We start from the raw sequence: 14,025 nt of genomic DNA, 5'->3' as shown, positions 1-14,025 counted from the left end.
CCACCCACGGAATCGAGGATGCCTACCTGTAAATCAGGGGCTGGCAGGCTTTTCTGTGCAGGGCCAGATAGTGAGCGTTTTAGCCTTTGCTGGCCCACATTTCTTTGCTTGTGTTTTTCTTTGCCTTATAGTCTCTCAAAATGCAAAAAGACATTCTTAGCTTGAAGGTTGTACAAAGAAAAGGCCTGGCCCTGGTTCGCAGACTCTGCTCTTCACTTGGAGGGCTTCTGCCCCGTGCAGAGCCTGCCTTGCCTGCTGGTAACGTGTACCCACCGAGTCTGCTTCCTGGGAAAGCGGTTGAGCTGGGCTCAGAGAGGCTCGTTGAGATCCTGCAGCCGGCGGTAAATGATGGAGAAACCCTGGCACCTTCCTCCCATGCCCACCAGACTTGAGCAAGGGCAGCTCTGTCCTTCAGTCCTTCCACTTGCGAGGTCAAAGGCCTTGGGGCTGGCCTGGACCCTGTCTCTCTCATAGCCATACCTGGGCTGTCAGCTCGTCCTAGCGTCTTTTCTTTCCAAGCAGGTCTAGAGTATGACCGCTTGTCCTCGGCCTGTTTCTCATGGCATCACCCGGACACACCCCGTCTCTCACCTGGACAGTTGCCCTTGTCTCCCACTGGTCTCTTGGCCTCTGCCTTTGCCCCGCTGGTCTGTCGGGGACCCTGGACACCATTTCAGCACATCTCCCCCACCCTGCTTGTTTTGCCCACTGCACACGCATTACTGGCTGACATACTGTCTGTTTTACCGATTTACCTCATTTATTTCCTGTCTTCCCAGTGGAGTGTTAGCTCCCAGAGGGCAGGGGTGCTTGCAGAGTCTGTGCACTGTTAACGTTTCCGGTGACCAGAGCAGTGCCTGGAACAAAGCGCTCCGAGATACCTGTTTAATGAATGATCGAAGGAAGACTGCCTTCTGTTGTCCCAGGTGTGAATTCCCCTAGGGACACATTTTAGTTCATCCCAATGATATCATGTACATTTGAAAACTAAGGGGTATATGTGTATGCATGTTTCTCGGGCATGCAGACCCTGAACGACCCCAGACCTCTGGCACGTGCCATGGCCTGGCCTGCAGGGACACCACCGGAACCTCAGGCTGGGCCATGTGTGCCTCTTGGTTATTTCAGGCCCCTCATTGAGTCCTACATGTCATCCTGCCAACTCTGTCTTCAGAGAATCTGGCAGATACCTGGCCTCCTCACTGAAAACATGAATCAGCTCTAACTACCCGAGTGGAGTTTATGGTGTCCACTTACTCTGTTTTTAGCAATACCCCTTCCTCTCATCTGTTCTTAAGAAGCAAAGACAAAATCCAAATAAACCTGATAGAAGAAGTGTATATATCGGTACAATAAGAAATCTGCTGCATGTATTTGGAAGCTCCAAATTTTACCTAATTTTCTGGCTAAAGTACATCAAGGAAGCCGAAACCATCTGCAGCTCAATATTGATAAAAGGGTGATTCTGCTCGACTCCCCCAAGGTTTCTTTGAACAGATTCCCTGTCATTCTATACCTTTTATTTGATCCCTTTTCTTTCATGCTGAGGTCTTCACAAGCAGGTGCTTCAACCGGAGAAAAGGCTTTGGTTGTTGCCCGACGTGCTGTGTGGGTGAGACCTCTGGCCCTTGTCATCCCGTGTCTAGAACAGTGTTTGGATCATTACAGAAGCCTAACGCCGGCTGGCTAACTACCGATCGGGAGTACATGGAAGGATTGGGTGTGTAACCATAGGCGTTGGGATGGGAGGGGCTTGAGGTGGAATTGTGGTGAGCTCTTAGAAAGGGCGGGCAGGAGTGTTGAGATGATTTCGTGGACAGACAGGGCTCACAGCCGCAGGAGTACCTGAGCTCTGAGATGGGTCTGTGGTGGCAGGATCGATCCTTCGAGAGCATGTTTTATCCTCTAGCTCTCTCTCTCTCTGAGATGCATCGCCCCCCAACCCCCCCGCCGAGGCCCCCCTTTGCTGCTGCAGTCACAGCAGCAGTCACTCTTGCTGAGAGCTGGGTGACAGCTTCCCAGGTGGGTGGAAGGAGGGAGGGTTCAGGGGCCTGGAGGAATCCTGCGAGCCAGGCCCGAGCCAGTGCTCAGATGAGGCTACTGATCCAGGAGGGTCCAGGACAGGTCCCGGGGGTCACGTGGTCGGTGGGCAGCAATGCTGACATGAGAACCCCGGCTTCTGGAATCTTCACAGAGGCCCGTGTCCATCCCACTGCGTGTTCCCTACTCCATCACGTCTTGTTCTGTTAACCCAAGGGATTGACAAGCTCCACACCAAGGAATTTCCCAGGCTCCTTGTCTTAGCAGCAAGACCTCTGTTTGGTGCCTGGAAGGACACAGCTACGTACCTGTCCTACCCCCACCTGAGCTGGCCAGAGCGTGCTCCCAAAGCACCTGCCATCAACCAGGACTGACTTAAAGGGGCGGGGGGACGCAGAGGACACCTGTGCCCCACTGAGGGCCCTTTCTTTGGCAGAGTGTGATTAGGAATGTTTAGAGCCGGGAATGGGCATGGCCCATGCTGTCCGTGCTCTATCCTACATGTGTGGACATGTTCTGTTGCTCTTTTCTCTGTGTCCTTGTCTGAAAACTAAAAAGTGGAGATAATGATTCACTGTGTCACTGGCAAGGTTTGGCAATAGTACCATCAGGGTAGTTCACGACCAGGTAGAAGGCAGTGGGATGGCGTGAGGTGGCCGTGCGACCTCTTAGCAAATCCCTAAACAGCTGGGAGCAAGGCAATCGTCTCTCAAAGGACACACAATCTGATGAGGATCCCCATCGGCCTTAAAACGCAATGCCTTTATGTCTGACTTTTAAAGTTGTCGCTCGCTGGTAGCCACAGTGTGACGTTTGCGGTGGGAATAATAGTCCCTTTGTGTCTCCCTCTTCGTTTCATTCCTGGACCGAGGTCAGAGAGCCAGGCTGGGCTGGGCCGCCTGCGGGAAGCAGTGTGTGATGAGGAGGATACTGGGGCGTTGTGAGTGAGTGCTCTGCCGTGAATGTCACTTGTTTCATAAGCCAAGCCTCCCGCAGAGGGGCAGCTTCCAGAAGCAAGTGCGCAGGTCTGCCCAGGCCGGGGAGGAAGCGTCTCAAGGCCGGCGCCCCGGCTGGCGCTGGAAACGTCTGTAAGGGCTTTTCAGCCGGCTTTCTGTCGTGTCTGTGTGGACCTCCCTCTTTGGCACCCCGGGCAGGCAGACGGGCTCCGGGCCCTGCTGCAGGAAGACTCACTGTGTTGGCCTCGCCCCAGCCCAGACGTTTTCTCTGGCAAGAGAAGCGCAGACCCAGAGCGCCAGGGTAGGATGGAGGGAGGATGTGGGCCTGCTCTGTGGAAGGAGGCGGCTCGTTTAAGTCACCCTTTCCCTCAACCCCACTGTGCACTTCAGCGCCCAGGAGTAGAGGCTGCATCACAGTCAGGATGCGCCAGGTGAAGGAACTCCTCTTCGCTCTCACCTGTGCAGGTGCATTTGAAAGGTGCAGAGCTCCCATTCGTGGATGTTTTTTTAAACCACTTTTAGTACATTTCAAGATTTTGAATATGACAAATTTATCAAGCCATGAATCTATAGGCAAGGCAGTCAGAGCCCCAGAGCCCAGTGGCGATGGGAAGCAGATCTCCTTCGCCCTCCAAACGACATCTAGAAGGGGGTTAAGTTGAAATATGTTGAACTTGAGATAACTACAAGCAGAGAAGCTCCCGGGGCAGATCCCACAGCATTAAAGGAATAGAGCATCGGGCCAGACCTCTGCCTTCCCTTCCCTGCTTGAATGCAAGTATTTCCCAGCACTAAAAAAAAAAAAAAAAGACAAAACTAAAAACCCCATTTTACGGAAAAGGTGACTGAAGGACACCAGTGTCGGGTAACCAACTGAAGGCCTCAAGGGGAAACAGGCTTACCTTCCTCAGACGCGGGGCCCGGCTGGGACACGGGTTTGTGGGACGGCCTGGCAAGGGGGTTGCCTTACTGGATGGGGCCTCAGGGATGGGGTGGGGGGGGCAGCCAAGCGCAACAGGACCTGTTTGCCCGGGAATGGCTGACTGCCTTAGACATCCATGCTTACAGCACAAAGAGGCTTCTGGGTCCCTGTTAACAGAGGCGAGTTTATATGCTTGTAAAATGGTCCGAATCTTTGGGAGGCAGGAGGGAAGTAAACGGAAGGTCCCAGGTTAAGTGAAGGCAAGTTTCCTCGTCCTGTCTGTGGTAAGGGACCCTTGGGCCTCTACGACACGTGGAGTGGAAACCCTTACCTGTGCCTGACAGGTCTCTGGCTGTTTCTCCTGTGCAGAGTGCAGCCCGGACAGGCCAGAGTTCTCTCTGGTCCCTGGGCCCCTTGTTGATTGTCTCCTCTTTGCTCTTTTCCCTGCAAAGTCTGAATGTTGGGGAACCTGTGACAGCGAAATGACTGAAAAGTAGCCTTTTCTTCCCTTTTTAACCTGATGGTGTGTGGTTGTGCTTGGGAGCGTGTTTTGTGCTTCGTCCAGCGGAACCACACTGTACGGCCTTCTTGGAGTATCACTGTGTTCATTACCACCTGAAGACCCGCGCGGGGTTTGATGGTTAAAAATAAGCACACGAATCTACCCAATTATATTTAATCCCGTATTCCTCTGATTTTTAGTATCACACTTAATAGTACTGTTTGGAGTCAAATCTTAAAAAAATGATACAAATGAACTTTTTTACAAAACAGAAATCGGCTTACAGACATAGAAAGCAAATTTATGGTTACCAAAGGGGAAAGGGAGTGGGGAGAGATAAATTAGGAGGTTGGAATTAATGGATACACACTACTATATGTAAAATAGACGATCAACAAGGACCTACTGTATAGCACAGTTTACTATACTCAATATCTTGTAATAACCTATAATGGAAAAGAATCTGAGAAAGAATATATATATATATAATTTAACTGAATCACTGTGCTGTACACCTGAAACTAACACAACATTGTAAATCAACTATACTTCAATAGAAAAAAAAATAAGTTAAAAAATAAAAATAATACTGCTTGGGGAAAACATGGTCTTAGATTAAAATCTTAGATTCTTAAAAGATTCCAGTTGACTCTGCATGTTAATAGGCTTATTCGGGTTTAAATGAAAATAACAAATTTTTTAAAAGAAACTTTTTATTTTAGGGCATTTTAGATGAACAGATTTGGTTTTAAATTTAGCTTTAGGTTAACAGATTTGGACTTATATTTAGAAAGCTGATGCAGATTGTACAGGGAGGTACCATATAGAAGAGTTTGAGGTCTCCACCACTGCTGACATCCCATCCCCACCAGAGGTGTGGGTGTTACAGCGATGAACCTACACTGAGACATCCCTCCCACCCAGAGTCCATAGCTTGCCGTATTAGCCCAAGCTGCCATAACGAAACACCATAGACTGGGTGACTTAAAACACAGAAGTGTATTTTCTCACAGTTCTAGAGGCTACAAGTCCAAGATCGGGAAGCCAGCAGGGTTGGGTTCTCCTCAGGTGCTGGTGAAAGCCCTCTTTGTGGCTTGCAGGTGTCTACCTTCTCCCTGAGTCCTCACCTGTAGGAGAAAGAGAGGGCGATGCTGAGATCTTCCTCTCTCATAAGACCACAGCCTTACTGGATTAGAACCCCACCCTTACGACCCCACTGAACCTTCATTGCCTCGAAAGGACATACAGTCATCACTGAGGGTTAGGGCTTCAGCATAGGAACTTTGTGGGGGACATGACTTTGCCCGCACCATTGACATTGGGGCTCACACTTGGTGTGGGTTTTGGCAGATGTATAATGACATGCATCCACCATTACAAATCATACTGATTAGTTTCACTGTCCTAAAATAGCCTCTGTGCTCGGCCTGTTTATCCTTTTCTCCCTGACAGGCAATCTCTGATCTTTCTACAGTCTCCATAATTTTACCTTTTCCAGAATGTCATATAGTTTTAATCAGACAGTCTGTGGCCTTTCAGAGAGATTGGCTTCTTTCACTTAATAACATGCATTGAAGGTTCCTCCATGTTTCTCCATGGCTCGATAGCTCATTTCCTGTTAGCCCTGAAAAAATGTTCCATTGTCTGGATGACACACAGGTCATTTATCCGTTCACCTCCTGAAGGACATTTTGGTTGAGGCCACGTTTTGGCAGTCATGCGTAAAGCTGCCGTAAATATCCGTGCACAGTGTTCGTGTGAATATGTTTTCACGTTAGTTCCGTGAATACCTGGGAGCAGCATCGTCTCCTCTGGAGGAGATGACACTCAGACACCTTCCTGAAGGTTCATGGAACCACATACACTTGGATAAGTCAACCTCCCTGCAGTCAGTTTTCTACCCAGCAACCGTTCTCATGTTTCTGCTGTGACTGGCAGCTCCAAACTGTGAAGCTGTAGCTTTCCACCCCGCCGCCAACATGGAAGCACTCGGGTGAGGCCCAGGAAGCGCCGTGGCAGAACTGGAATTAGTTTGTCTACAGACCCAGAAGGCTCCCTTCTCATGCAATGCATAGGATATACAAAGGACGTCTCGCAGGCTGGTTACGTGCCTTCTCTGTGTCTTGCTTTCCTCATTGTTGAAATTGGAATAATAACAACTACTAAAGCCTCAAAGTCACTGTGCGGATACATGAAATAATGCATAAAATTGGTTCACATAATGCCTGATGTACATATATGTGTATGTAATGGGCTGTCTGCCTGTGACCAGCACCGTCCAGCAGGGTAGAAAGCACTGCTTTTCAATTTGGGGGACAAACTAACACACGTGGCAGATGTGGAAAGGCCACGCTTCCACGGAGGGAGTCATGGCAAAGAATAAAGGAGGCTAATATGCAGAGTCTAACCCCGTGCCTGGCAGACACAGGCTGTGCAGTGTAGCATTTTTGAGAGGTGATCATGTGTTGGGCTTAAGCCCCTATGGGCTTCAGGGTGGGAGGGTCCTCGGGGGAGATGCTATCCTGTGGAATCATGTAGCCCAGCGGTTCTTAGACTTCATTGCATATGGGAATTCCCTGAAAGGCTAGTGAAAACTCAGGTGGCTGTGACTCCCCCTGCCCCCTCGGCTGGGGAAGAACCACCAACATGCCTCTGCCGGCTTTAGGGCAGTCCTGCAGTGATTGGCTGACACCAATTTGATTTTCCCTTCCCCTACTTTGCCTTGAAGGGGTGACAGTGGGTGAGTAGGGACCTTCAGAATCCACAGCCCCAGAGCCCAGGTGCAATGGTCCTGGCCAAATAACCACTTTGTACTTTTAAGACTATCTCCCTCAATGGGTTTTTTTCCCTTCTAGCTCTTTCTCATCTTTGTATACCTCTCATCACAATGCACCCTCTGCATAACCCAGTCGTGCTTAATAAGTAACTTGCCTTATAAACATTTTGAGTTGCTTAGATTGAATAATGCTTATAATTGACCAGATGTTCTTAAAATAGTTTGTTGTTTCATTCTACTTGACATGCACATTAGGAAAACAAACACTTTTTTTCTCTTATTGTGCATTGTGATTTTCTTTGCAAATTCCTGTTTCAATTTTGCAGCTGTTCAATGTTTGCAAAATCATATTCAGCCCATCCTGTGTGTCGGGAAGGTCGTGATGGGCTTAGACAATGTATCCTTTTTTTTTTTTTTGGTAAAATATGTCCAATTGTTGTTCCCATTGAATCATGATTGTGAGCTCACCTTAGAGAGTGTCTACTCTGTAGGAAAGAATACTGACAAGTTGCCAGGAGACCATGTCTGACCTGCTTCAAGGCTGAATCATGGGGCTGGGAGGTGAGAGGCTGCAGCTAACCTGTGCCCAGGGCAGTGGAGGCCACACTGTCTCAGGTCAAGGGGAAATCATGGTCCAGGAAGAAAGGAAGTGAGAGGTCAAGCCTTGCAAGTTGAACTGAGGGTCATTATAAACAAGAAAGGAGCCAAGCTCAGAAGCTGGGGGAGAGAGAATTGTCTGAGGAGGAACCAGCCAGGATGGGACCAGTGGTCCAGGGTGAAAGGCAGTGAGTGGGGTCAGGGCCGTGGGCTTCAAGGACTATGTCAAAGGGTTAAGTCCCTGATTTCTGCCATTTGGGGTGATGTCCAGCCTTGGAGCAACCTGCACAGCAGATGATAAAGCAGGAGGCTTCTGAGGTTTTGGTGTTTGCTTCTTCCAAAGATGACGGCCATCAGCGTGAACTTCCTAAGACTAAGTCCATCTCACCATCTCTCAGTTTTTCTCCTCCCCTTGGTTCATATGGGTTAATGTCCAAGCTCTTGAACCCGACAGAGCCTAATGACCTTTACTTACCAGGAATTTTAAACGTATTCTTTCTCACTCACTCTTCACAAGTGTACCTGGGAGGTGATGGTGTGTACGTTTTACAGAGAGAAAAACACTAAAGTTCCTCGAGGTTGAGTAATTTCTCCAAAATCACATGACCAAGTGGCAGAACAGGAATTTGGACCCAGGTCTGCTGGGTGACATGTCATCTGCTGCTCAGTGCCCTACAGAATCTGGACCCCAGACCTTTTGGACAGTGTCCACTGCAGCCTTTCCCCAGCTCTCCAGGACAGAAAAGCCAATTAAGCAACCTCTGTCCTCTTGGGGACATTTCCAGTCTTAGGCAGTTTCTCAATGCTTCCAGTAAAGCTTTGTGATCCCTGATAGGGCTTAGCTAACAGTCTTAATCAAAACACAGTTGACACTCTGTACTGTGAGCTTTAAGAGATATTAAGGATTAAAACAAAAAAAGGTGCTGAGAAACATACAGAAAAAAGTCTTGGCACCTGAGCCCAGGATCCAGGCAACACTGGACATTTAAAATAATCATAATAAGCATAAATTCAAGATGCAGGGAGATGTGCCAAATGAAAATGAACTCAGGGACAGGAGGAGCCTTGATTCTGGTACACTTTGCACCCCCAGATCTCTGAGTGACCCCCAAATCACCTAAGTGTTCTGGTGCCCTTGGATGAAAGTCAAATGATCATGTTCGTTTAAATTAGCCGGAAGGCTCCAACCCACCCCAAAATTACTTGAATTTGTGTCAGAGTTCTTTTCTAACAATGGAAAGTGCACTTACTTTAGACTAAGTCGCCCACAGATACTAACTGTCCTGGGAGGAGGCTGCTGTCCATTCCCTGCCCCGACCTCGGATTTCCCGCCCTCACTCCTAATGCCGATTCCCGCCGGAATTCAGTAACTCCCCTCACTTGCTTGAGCTCTTATAGGTCAGGGTCTCCTCCGCTGCTCTGCCACCCTGACATCACTCATGCGCCTGGGTCGTGTGTCACCGTGTCTTACCTCCTCTGTGCGTTCCCAAGACCATCGCAGAGTCTCTTCCCCAGCTCACACGTGCCTTCCCCGCCCCCAGCGCCCTGCGCAGAACCCACAGTGGTTCGTCCTAAGTAAATATTTGCTTAGTGATACCCGGTGAGCTGTGACTGTCAAAACACGAGAAATGGATATAATTTTTTTCTAAAAAAAAGTATCATGACAGCTCCCTGACCCCAGAAATAACTTGCACACCCAGCCCCTGGCTGGTATCATCAGAGGCCTTCTCACAGGTGGATAAACTATGGCCAAATGAGGCATCCCAGGGGAAGGGACGAGGGTTTACTGAGCATTGCCATGTGTGTCAGGTCCTTCATATGATCTCTGCTAATCCTGCACCAGCCCTGGGAGACGGAGGTTGTAGCCCCATCACACACATGAGCAGACTGAGGCTGACAGTGGCCAAGTAAGCCAGCACCTACTAGATCGGGGTGTTCTGTTTGCCCTGGAGGAGCAGAGTTCCTTCTGCCCCTATGGTGTTGCCTCCACACCCTGTTGCCTGGTGAAAGATGCTGGGTTACCTCTCTCTCTTATTTTGATATCCACCCCCTTTTCACCTGTATGAAATGTAACCTCCCCTTAAAACTCAAGCCTTATCTCCCCTGCGAAGTTCTATCCGGAAGATTCTAGCCCAGGCTGATTTCCAGTTTTCCCGAGTGCCTTGAGCACTGATTTCACACATAATCCTACACTCTGCCTTGTGTTATCAATTAGCTTTTTATTTGGCAAAGGATGTTCCTGGGTTGAATCCGAAGACCCTAAGGTGGGGAGCTCTGTCTCACGCATCTTTGAGACTTTCCAGGATCCGAGAGCCGTTTTGTGTACGTTCTGGGCGTTGGTTGGTGTTGCTTTGTCTTGTTTTCTTTCCCTTCATGTGTGTACCTTGGTCGTTATGCGTACAGTCTTCTGCTGTACATGTGGAGTTGAACAAGACAAACCCTCTTTTCGTGGCCTCACAAACTCGGGGGGAATGTAGGTGTGTCTTGCCATCCAAATCTTTTCATGCCTCAGTTTAGAGAGTGAGGTTAGGGGTTCAGTAGGGAAGGATACCAAATTCTCTAAATCAGTTTAGATCCTGAGATTTGGATAGCAGATAGTGAGAGTTTGGATGGCCGTGGATTTTATCTGAAATTTTAACTGAATCTTTCTCAGTTCTGAGTTTGGGGGGCAAGGGGCTGCTGGTAGAATAAAGCACATACTTACCCACCACAGGTGCAAAATAAGTGTTGTAAGGCTTAAATCAAGTCGCAGGGGGTATGCTAGGAGCAGGGAGCCATTTCCCTGGATGCAAGAATTCAGTCAATCAACAGGAAATTATTGAGGCCACCGTGGGTCAGAGCCGAGCTAAGAGCTGGACACTCACACCTTCTCTGTTTCCCTCGAGCAGTAAGCAGTGGAAATCGGTGTGTAACATAGCAATAGGAAGATGCCTGTTATCAGGGGAACACAGACCAGAGGTGGATGTGCACAGAGAATGTTGGGGAGGGTGGGGAAGTGAGGACTGTTCCGTGGATGATTGTGAAGTATCTGTCACATACCGGGCACTGTTGGACGCACTTGACCCACATAAATGAACAAATCTGCCAAAGGGCCTTGCCTCCCTGAAACTTAAATTTTAGACAGTCTTCCAGGACTTCGGAGGCAGCGGTGCTTGAGCTGCTTCTGGAAGGTCAGGTGACACCTGGGTGGTGAGGACAGAAACCAGTGTGGAAGGACCATTCTACTGGGAGGGCACAGAGAGGCCAGAACTCCACCAACTGGTTTCCCTGGGATATCCCTACAGCAGAGACTGGAGAACACTTTGATCTGATTAGTAACTATTTTAACAAAAGCTTCCTTTGCCGGGTTGCTAAGGTTCTGCCCTCCTGAGCTGGGTGCTTCGTTTAGTGGACGGTGTCTTCCTCAGTACCCATCGGAGGGGTGGAGGGAAGGATGCCGATGGGTAGATCACTCGCCGTTTTGAATATTACCATCAATACGGGAAGGGAATCACCCACAGACTCAGATCGGGGACCTCTGGCTAAAACTTCTCAGAGGACCCAGACGAGGACTCTAAAACCCCAGGCCCCTCAGTGTTCACTTGGCCACCCCCCAGAGCCCCAGTTTCAGCCAGGAGTGACCCCTGCCTCAGTTCTGGTGGAGGCCACAGGTGTCTGATGGCTTGTGCTTCTCTCGTTTCAGACTAATCTGCCATGACCACAGCACGGTGCCGGCCCACCTGGGACCTGGCCCTGGACCCGCTGGTGTCCTGCAAGCTGTGTCTCGGGGAGTACCCAGTGGAGAAGATGACGACCATTGCCCAGTGCCAATGCATCTTCTGTACCCTGGTGGGTCTTGCAGAAAACGCCAGTTTAAAAGAATTTCAGGATGAGCCTTTTTCACTTTTGTTTTTGGAGACACCGTGCAGCCCTTTGCCCTCACTTTTAGCCAGTTATCGGAGGGATTCTCCTCCAAATCAGTCAGGCTCCCCAAGCAGGTTCGATTGCAGGCGCTCGTGGTGCAAAAGTAATCAGTTAAACAGAATCTTAGGAGCTGGGAACGCAGTTGAGAAACCCTGAGCATGGCGTGTGCGCTCCTTTCTGGAAAGGCAAAGCTTCACCACAGCTCCCTTTAAATTTAATTGAACAGTGACATGACTGAGATTGCAGGGGTGCTGGCCTGGTGAGTGCGTACGGTAGAACAGTCAGCTCTCCGTGTCAGCCGTCACTGATTTAGTGCTAAGCCGGAGAGGCTGCATCTTGAAATCACATTTGAATTTCCTGAAGATGCAGCCAGCGTCACCGTGGGCCAAATGGCCTGCTCTTAATGCCTGTAGGGGCTTCTGTTCCCATCAGGCCTCTCTCAGACCCAGCATTTTACCTATCAGAAGAGAAACATGAGGGTGTAGGGTTTGTTTTCAGTTTGTCTCGTTTAATTTTGCTTGGTTTTTCTTCCCATTCAAGAAATACAAAAAAAAAAAAAAAAAAGAAAAGTCCGGAAAAAACAATTTTCCTTTAAACTGTGAAAAACTAAAAAAGTTTCTGAATTTGACTACTGTTATAAATGGACTGTAGGGACGGCCTTCCCATGTATGGTTCAGACGTCTGGACTGGGTTCTGTCCCCGACAGCCTCCTCCTGATTTTCAGAGACTTCTTTCTTCCTGCCCCTATTTTACAGACCTTATTCTGTTTGCCTCTGTTTTACAGACCTTGTCTGTTTGGGACCTATGTGCATTCAATAGCATCATCTGCATTTTACGGATGAGACGGAGCTTTCAATCGTTTAAGTCTGGGTCTCTGACTTCCCTTTATGTTAGACACTGGCTTCCTGAGGGCACGGTTCTGCCCCCAAATGCCTGGTTTGCAGCGGGGCCCACGATAGATAATCGGGAGAGGCAGCTGGGTTGAACCGCACAGAGTCAGCCTCAGCCGTGTGCTTAGCAGCCGAGAAATGTGCCTCATTAAAGCCCCAGGAAAGTAACTTCAACCTGGACCACCGGAAGTTGCTTTGGGTTTTTTCTGAGCTGGGGAAGAATGGGAGGGAGAGAGCCCTGGGGGGAGGTGGGTGGAAAGACAGACGTGCAGCCAATGAACACAGAGAATTGGGCTTGTTTTCATTTCTGGAGGATGAGATGGTCCAGCGTGGGGATGGATCAAAGGGTTCTCTTTATGCAAGAATTGCCCCCTCTTGCCTGAAGGGGAGTTTTCCGCAATCTCAACCAATTGGCTCGATTCTCCTCTGCAGATGTGCCTGTAGGCGAGCTTGCTGCCACTCGTGTCCCCTGCCTGCGTCGTGTGGGGAGGGCCTCATGGGCCCACGACTTCTTTTCTTCCACTGTGAGGTCGTCCATTCACCCTGGCATGGTTTTACCCAGCCTTTCATTTGTTGTCATTGTTGTTTTAGTTTTCTATTTCTAGAGCATAGTAGTGAAAATAAATAGGCAAGTCTAATTCAGATCAAACATTTAATTTAAGTCAGGGACTGTGAACAGAGGAAAATAACATTGTTTTCTCAAAGAGGGGTTTGCTGGGAGCGCTGAGAAACAGGTGACAGCTGTGATTGTTTTCTCACAGCCATTTATTAAAAATTAAGATGTTGAGGCAGGCTTACTTGTGTCCGCAGATCCCTGCACCGTGAAGCACAGGAAACACCTGCGTGTCGCAGACTGGGGGAAGGCGCCCATGTCCCCTAGGGCTTCCGTCACCTGCTGTCCCCTCTGTGTAGGCCTCAGGGGCCCCCAGCCAGCAGAACTGCCATTGTCTTCTTCCTGGGGACAGACCTGGGAAGGTAGGAAAGAGTGAAGAGAGAAAACTGTGCAAAGCTGAAAGGGGGCACTCTTCAAATAAAACACTACTAGAGAATTATGGGCTTTAGGTCTGAGGTAGATTGACCTCAAGGAGGAAGGGGCTCAAGGGGAAAGCCTGGTGTTTGGGGTCAGGCGTCAGGGCACTGAAACGCAGGCTGTTTCTGACCTCAGCTTCCCTTGTGTGCCTCATCTGTATAATGGAGCTGAACGGAGTTTACCCTAAGGTTCAGGAAGGACGTGTGAAGGAGTTGCCACGTGGAGGCTCAGATCCTCTCCATCTCGCTTCTGAACTGGGACTTAGAACCGCAGGGATTCGAGGGAGCTCTGGGCAGCTTTCCCCAAGCGTGTGTCCTGAGGAACACTTGTCCTCAAAGATGCACTCAGACAATCTGTGTGTTTCAGTGGATTTACTAAACACAGCATACCGTGTCCCTCTCTCTACCCT

General features: G+C 49.3%; 1 protein-coding gene across 17 annotated transcripts in view; it reads left to right on the top strand.

Moving 5' to 3' along the window:
- The window catches only part of RNF144A (ring finger protein 144A), a 123,352-nt gene that overhangs the window by 73,054 nt on the left and 36,273 nt on the right, over positions 1-14,025 (top strand). For 11 of the 17 annotated variants that reach the window (XM_033838057.2, XM_073791615.1, XM_073791618.1 and 8 more), the window contains one exon: positions 11,476-11,621. The exons of the other annotated variants lie outside the window; for them this stretch is intronic. In XM_033838057.2, the coding sequence (XP_033693948.1) occupies positions 11,487-11,621 (135 nt within the window). In that variant the 5' untranslated portion in view covers positions 11,476-11,486. The remainder of the gene's footprint in view (positions 1-11,475; positions 11,622-14,025) is intronic. 17 annotated transcript variants of the gene reach the window in all.

Source organism: Tursiops truncatus, chromosome 14, assembly GCF_011762595.2.
Source record: "Tursiops truncatus isolate mTurTru1 chromosome 14, mTurTru1.mat.Y, whole genome shotgun sequence".
Taxonomy (NCBI): domain Eukaryota; kingdom Metazoa; phylum Chordata; class Mammalia; order Artiodactyla; family Delphinidae; genus Tursiops; species Tursiops truncatus.
The sequence above is the reverse complement of the archived record's forward strand: the minus strand, read 5'-3'. Positions and strand labels throughout refer to the sequence as shown.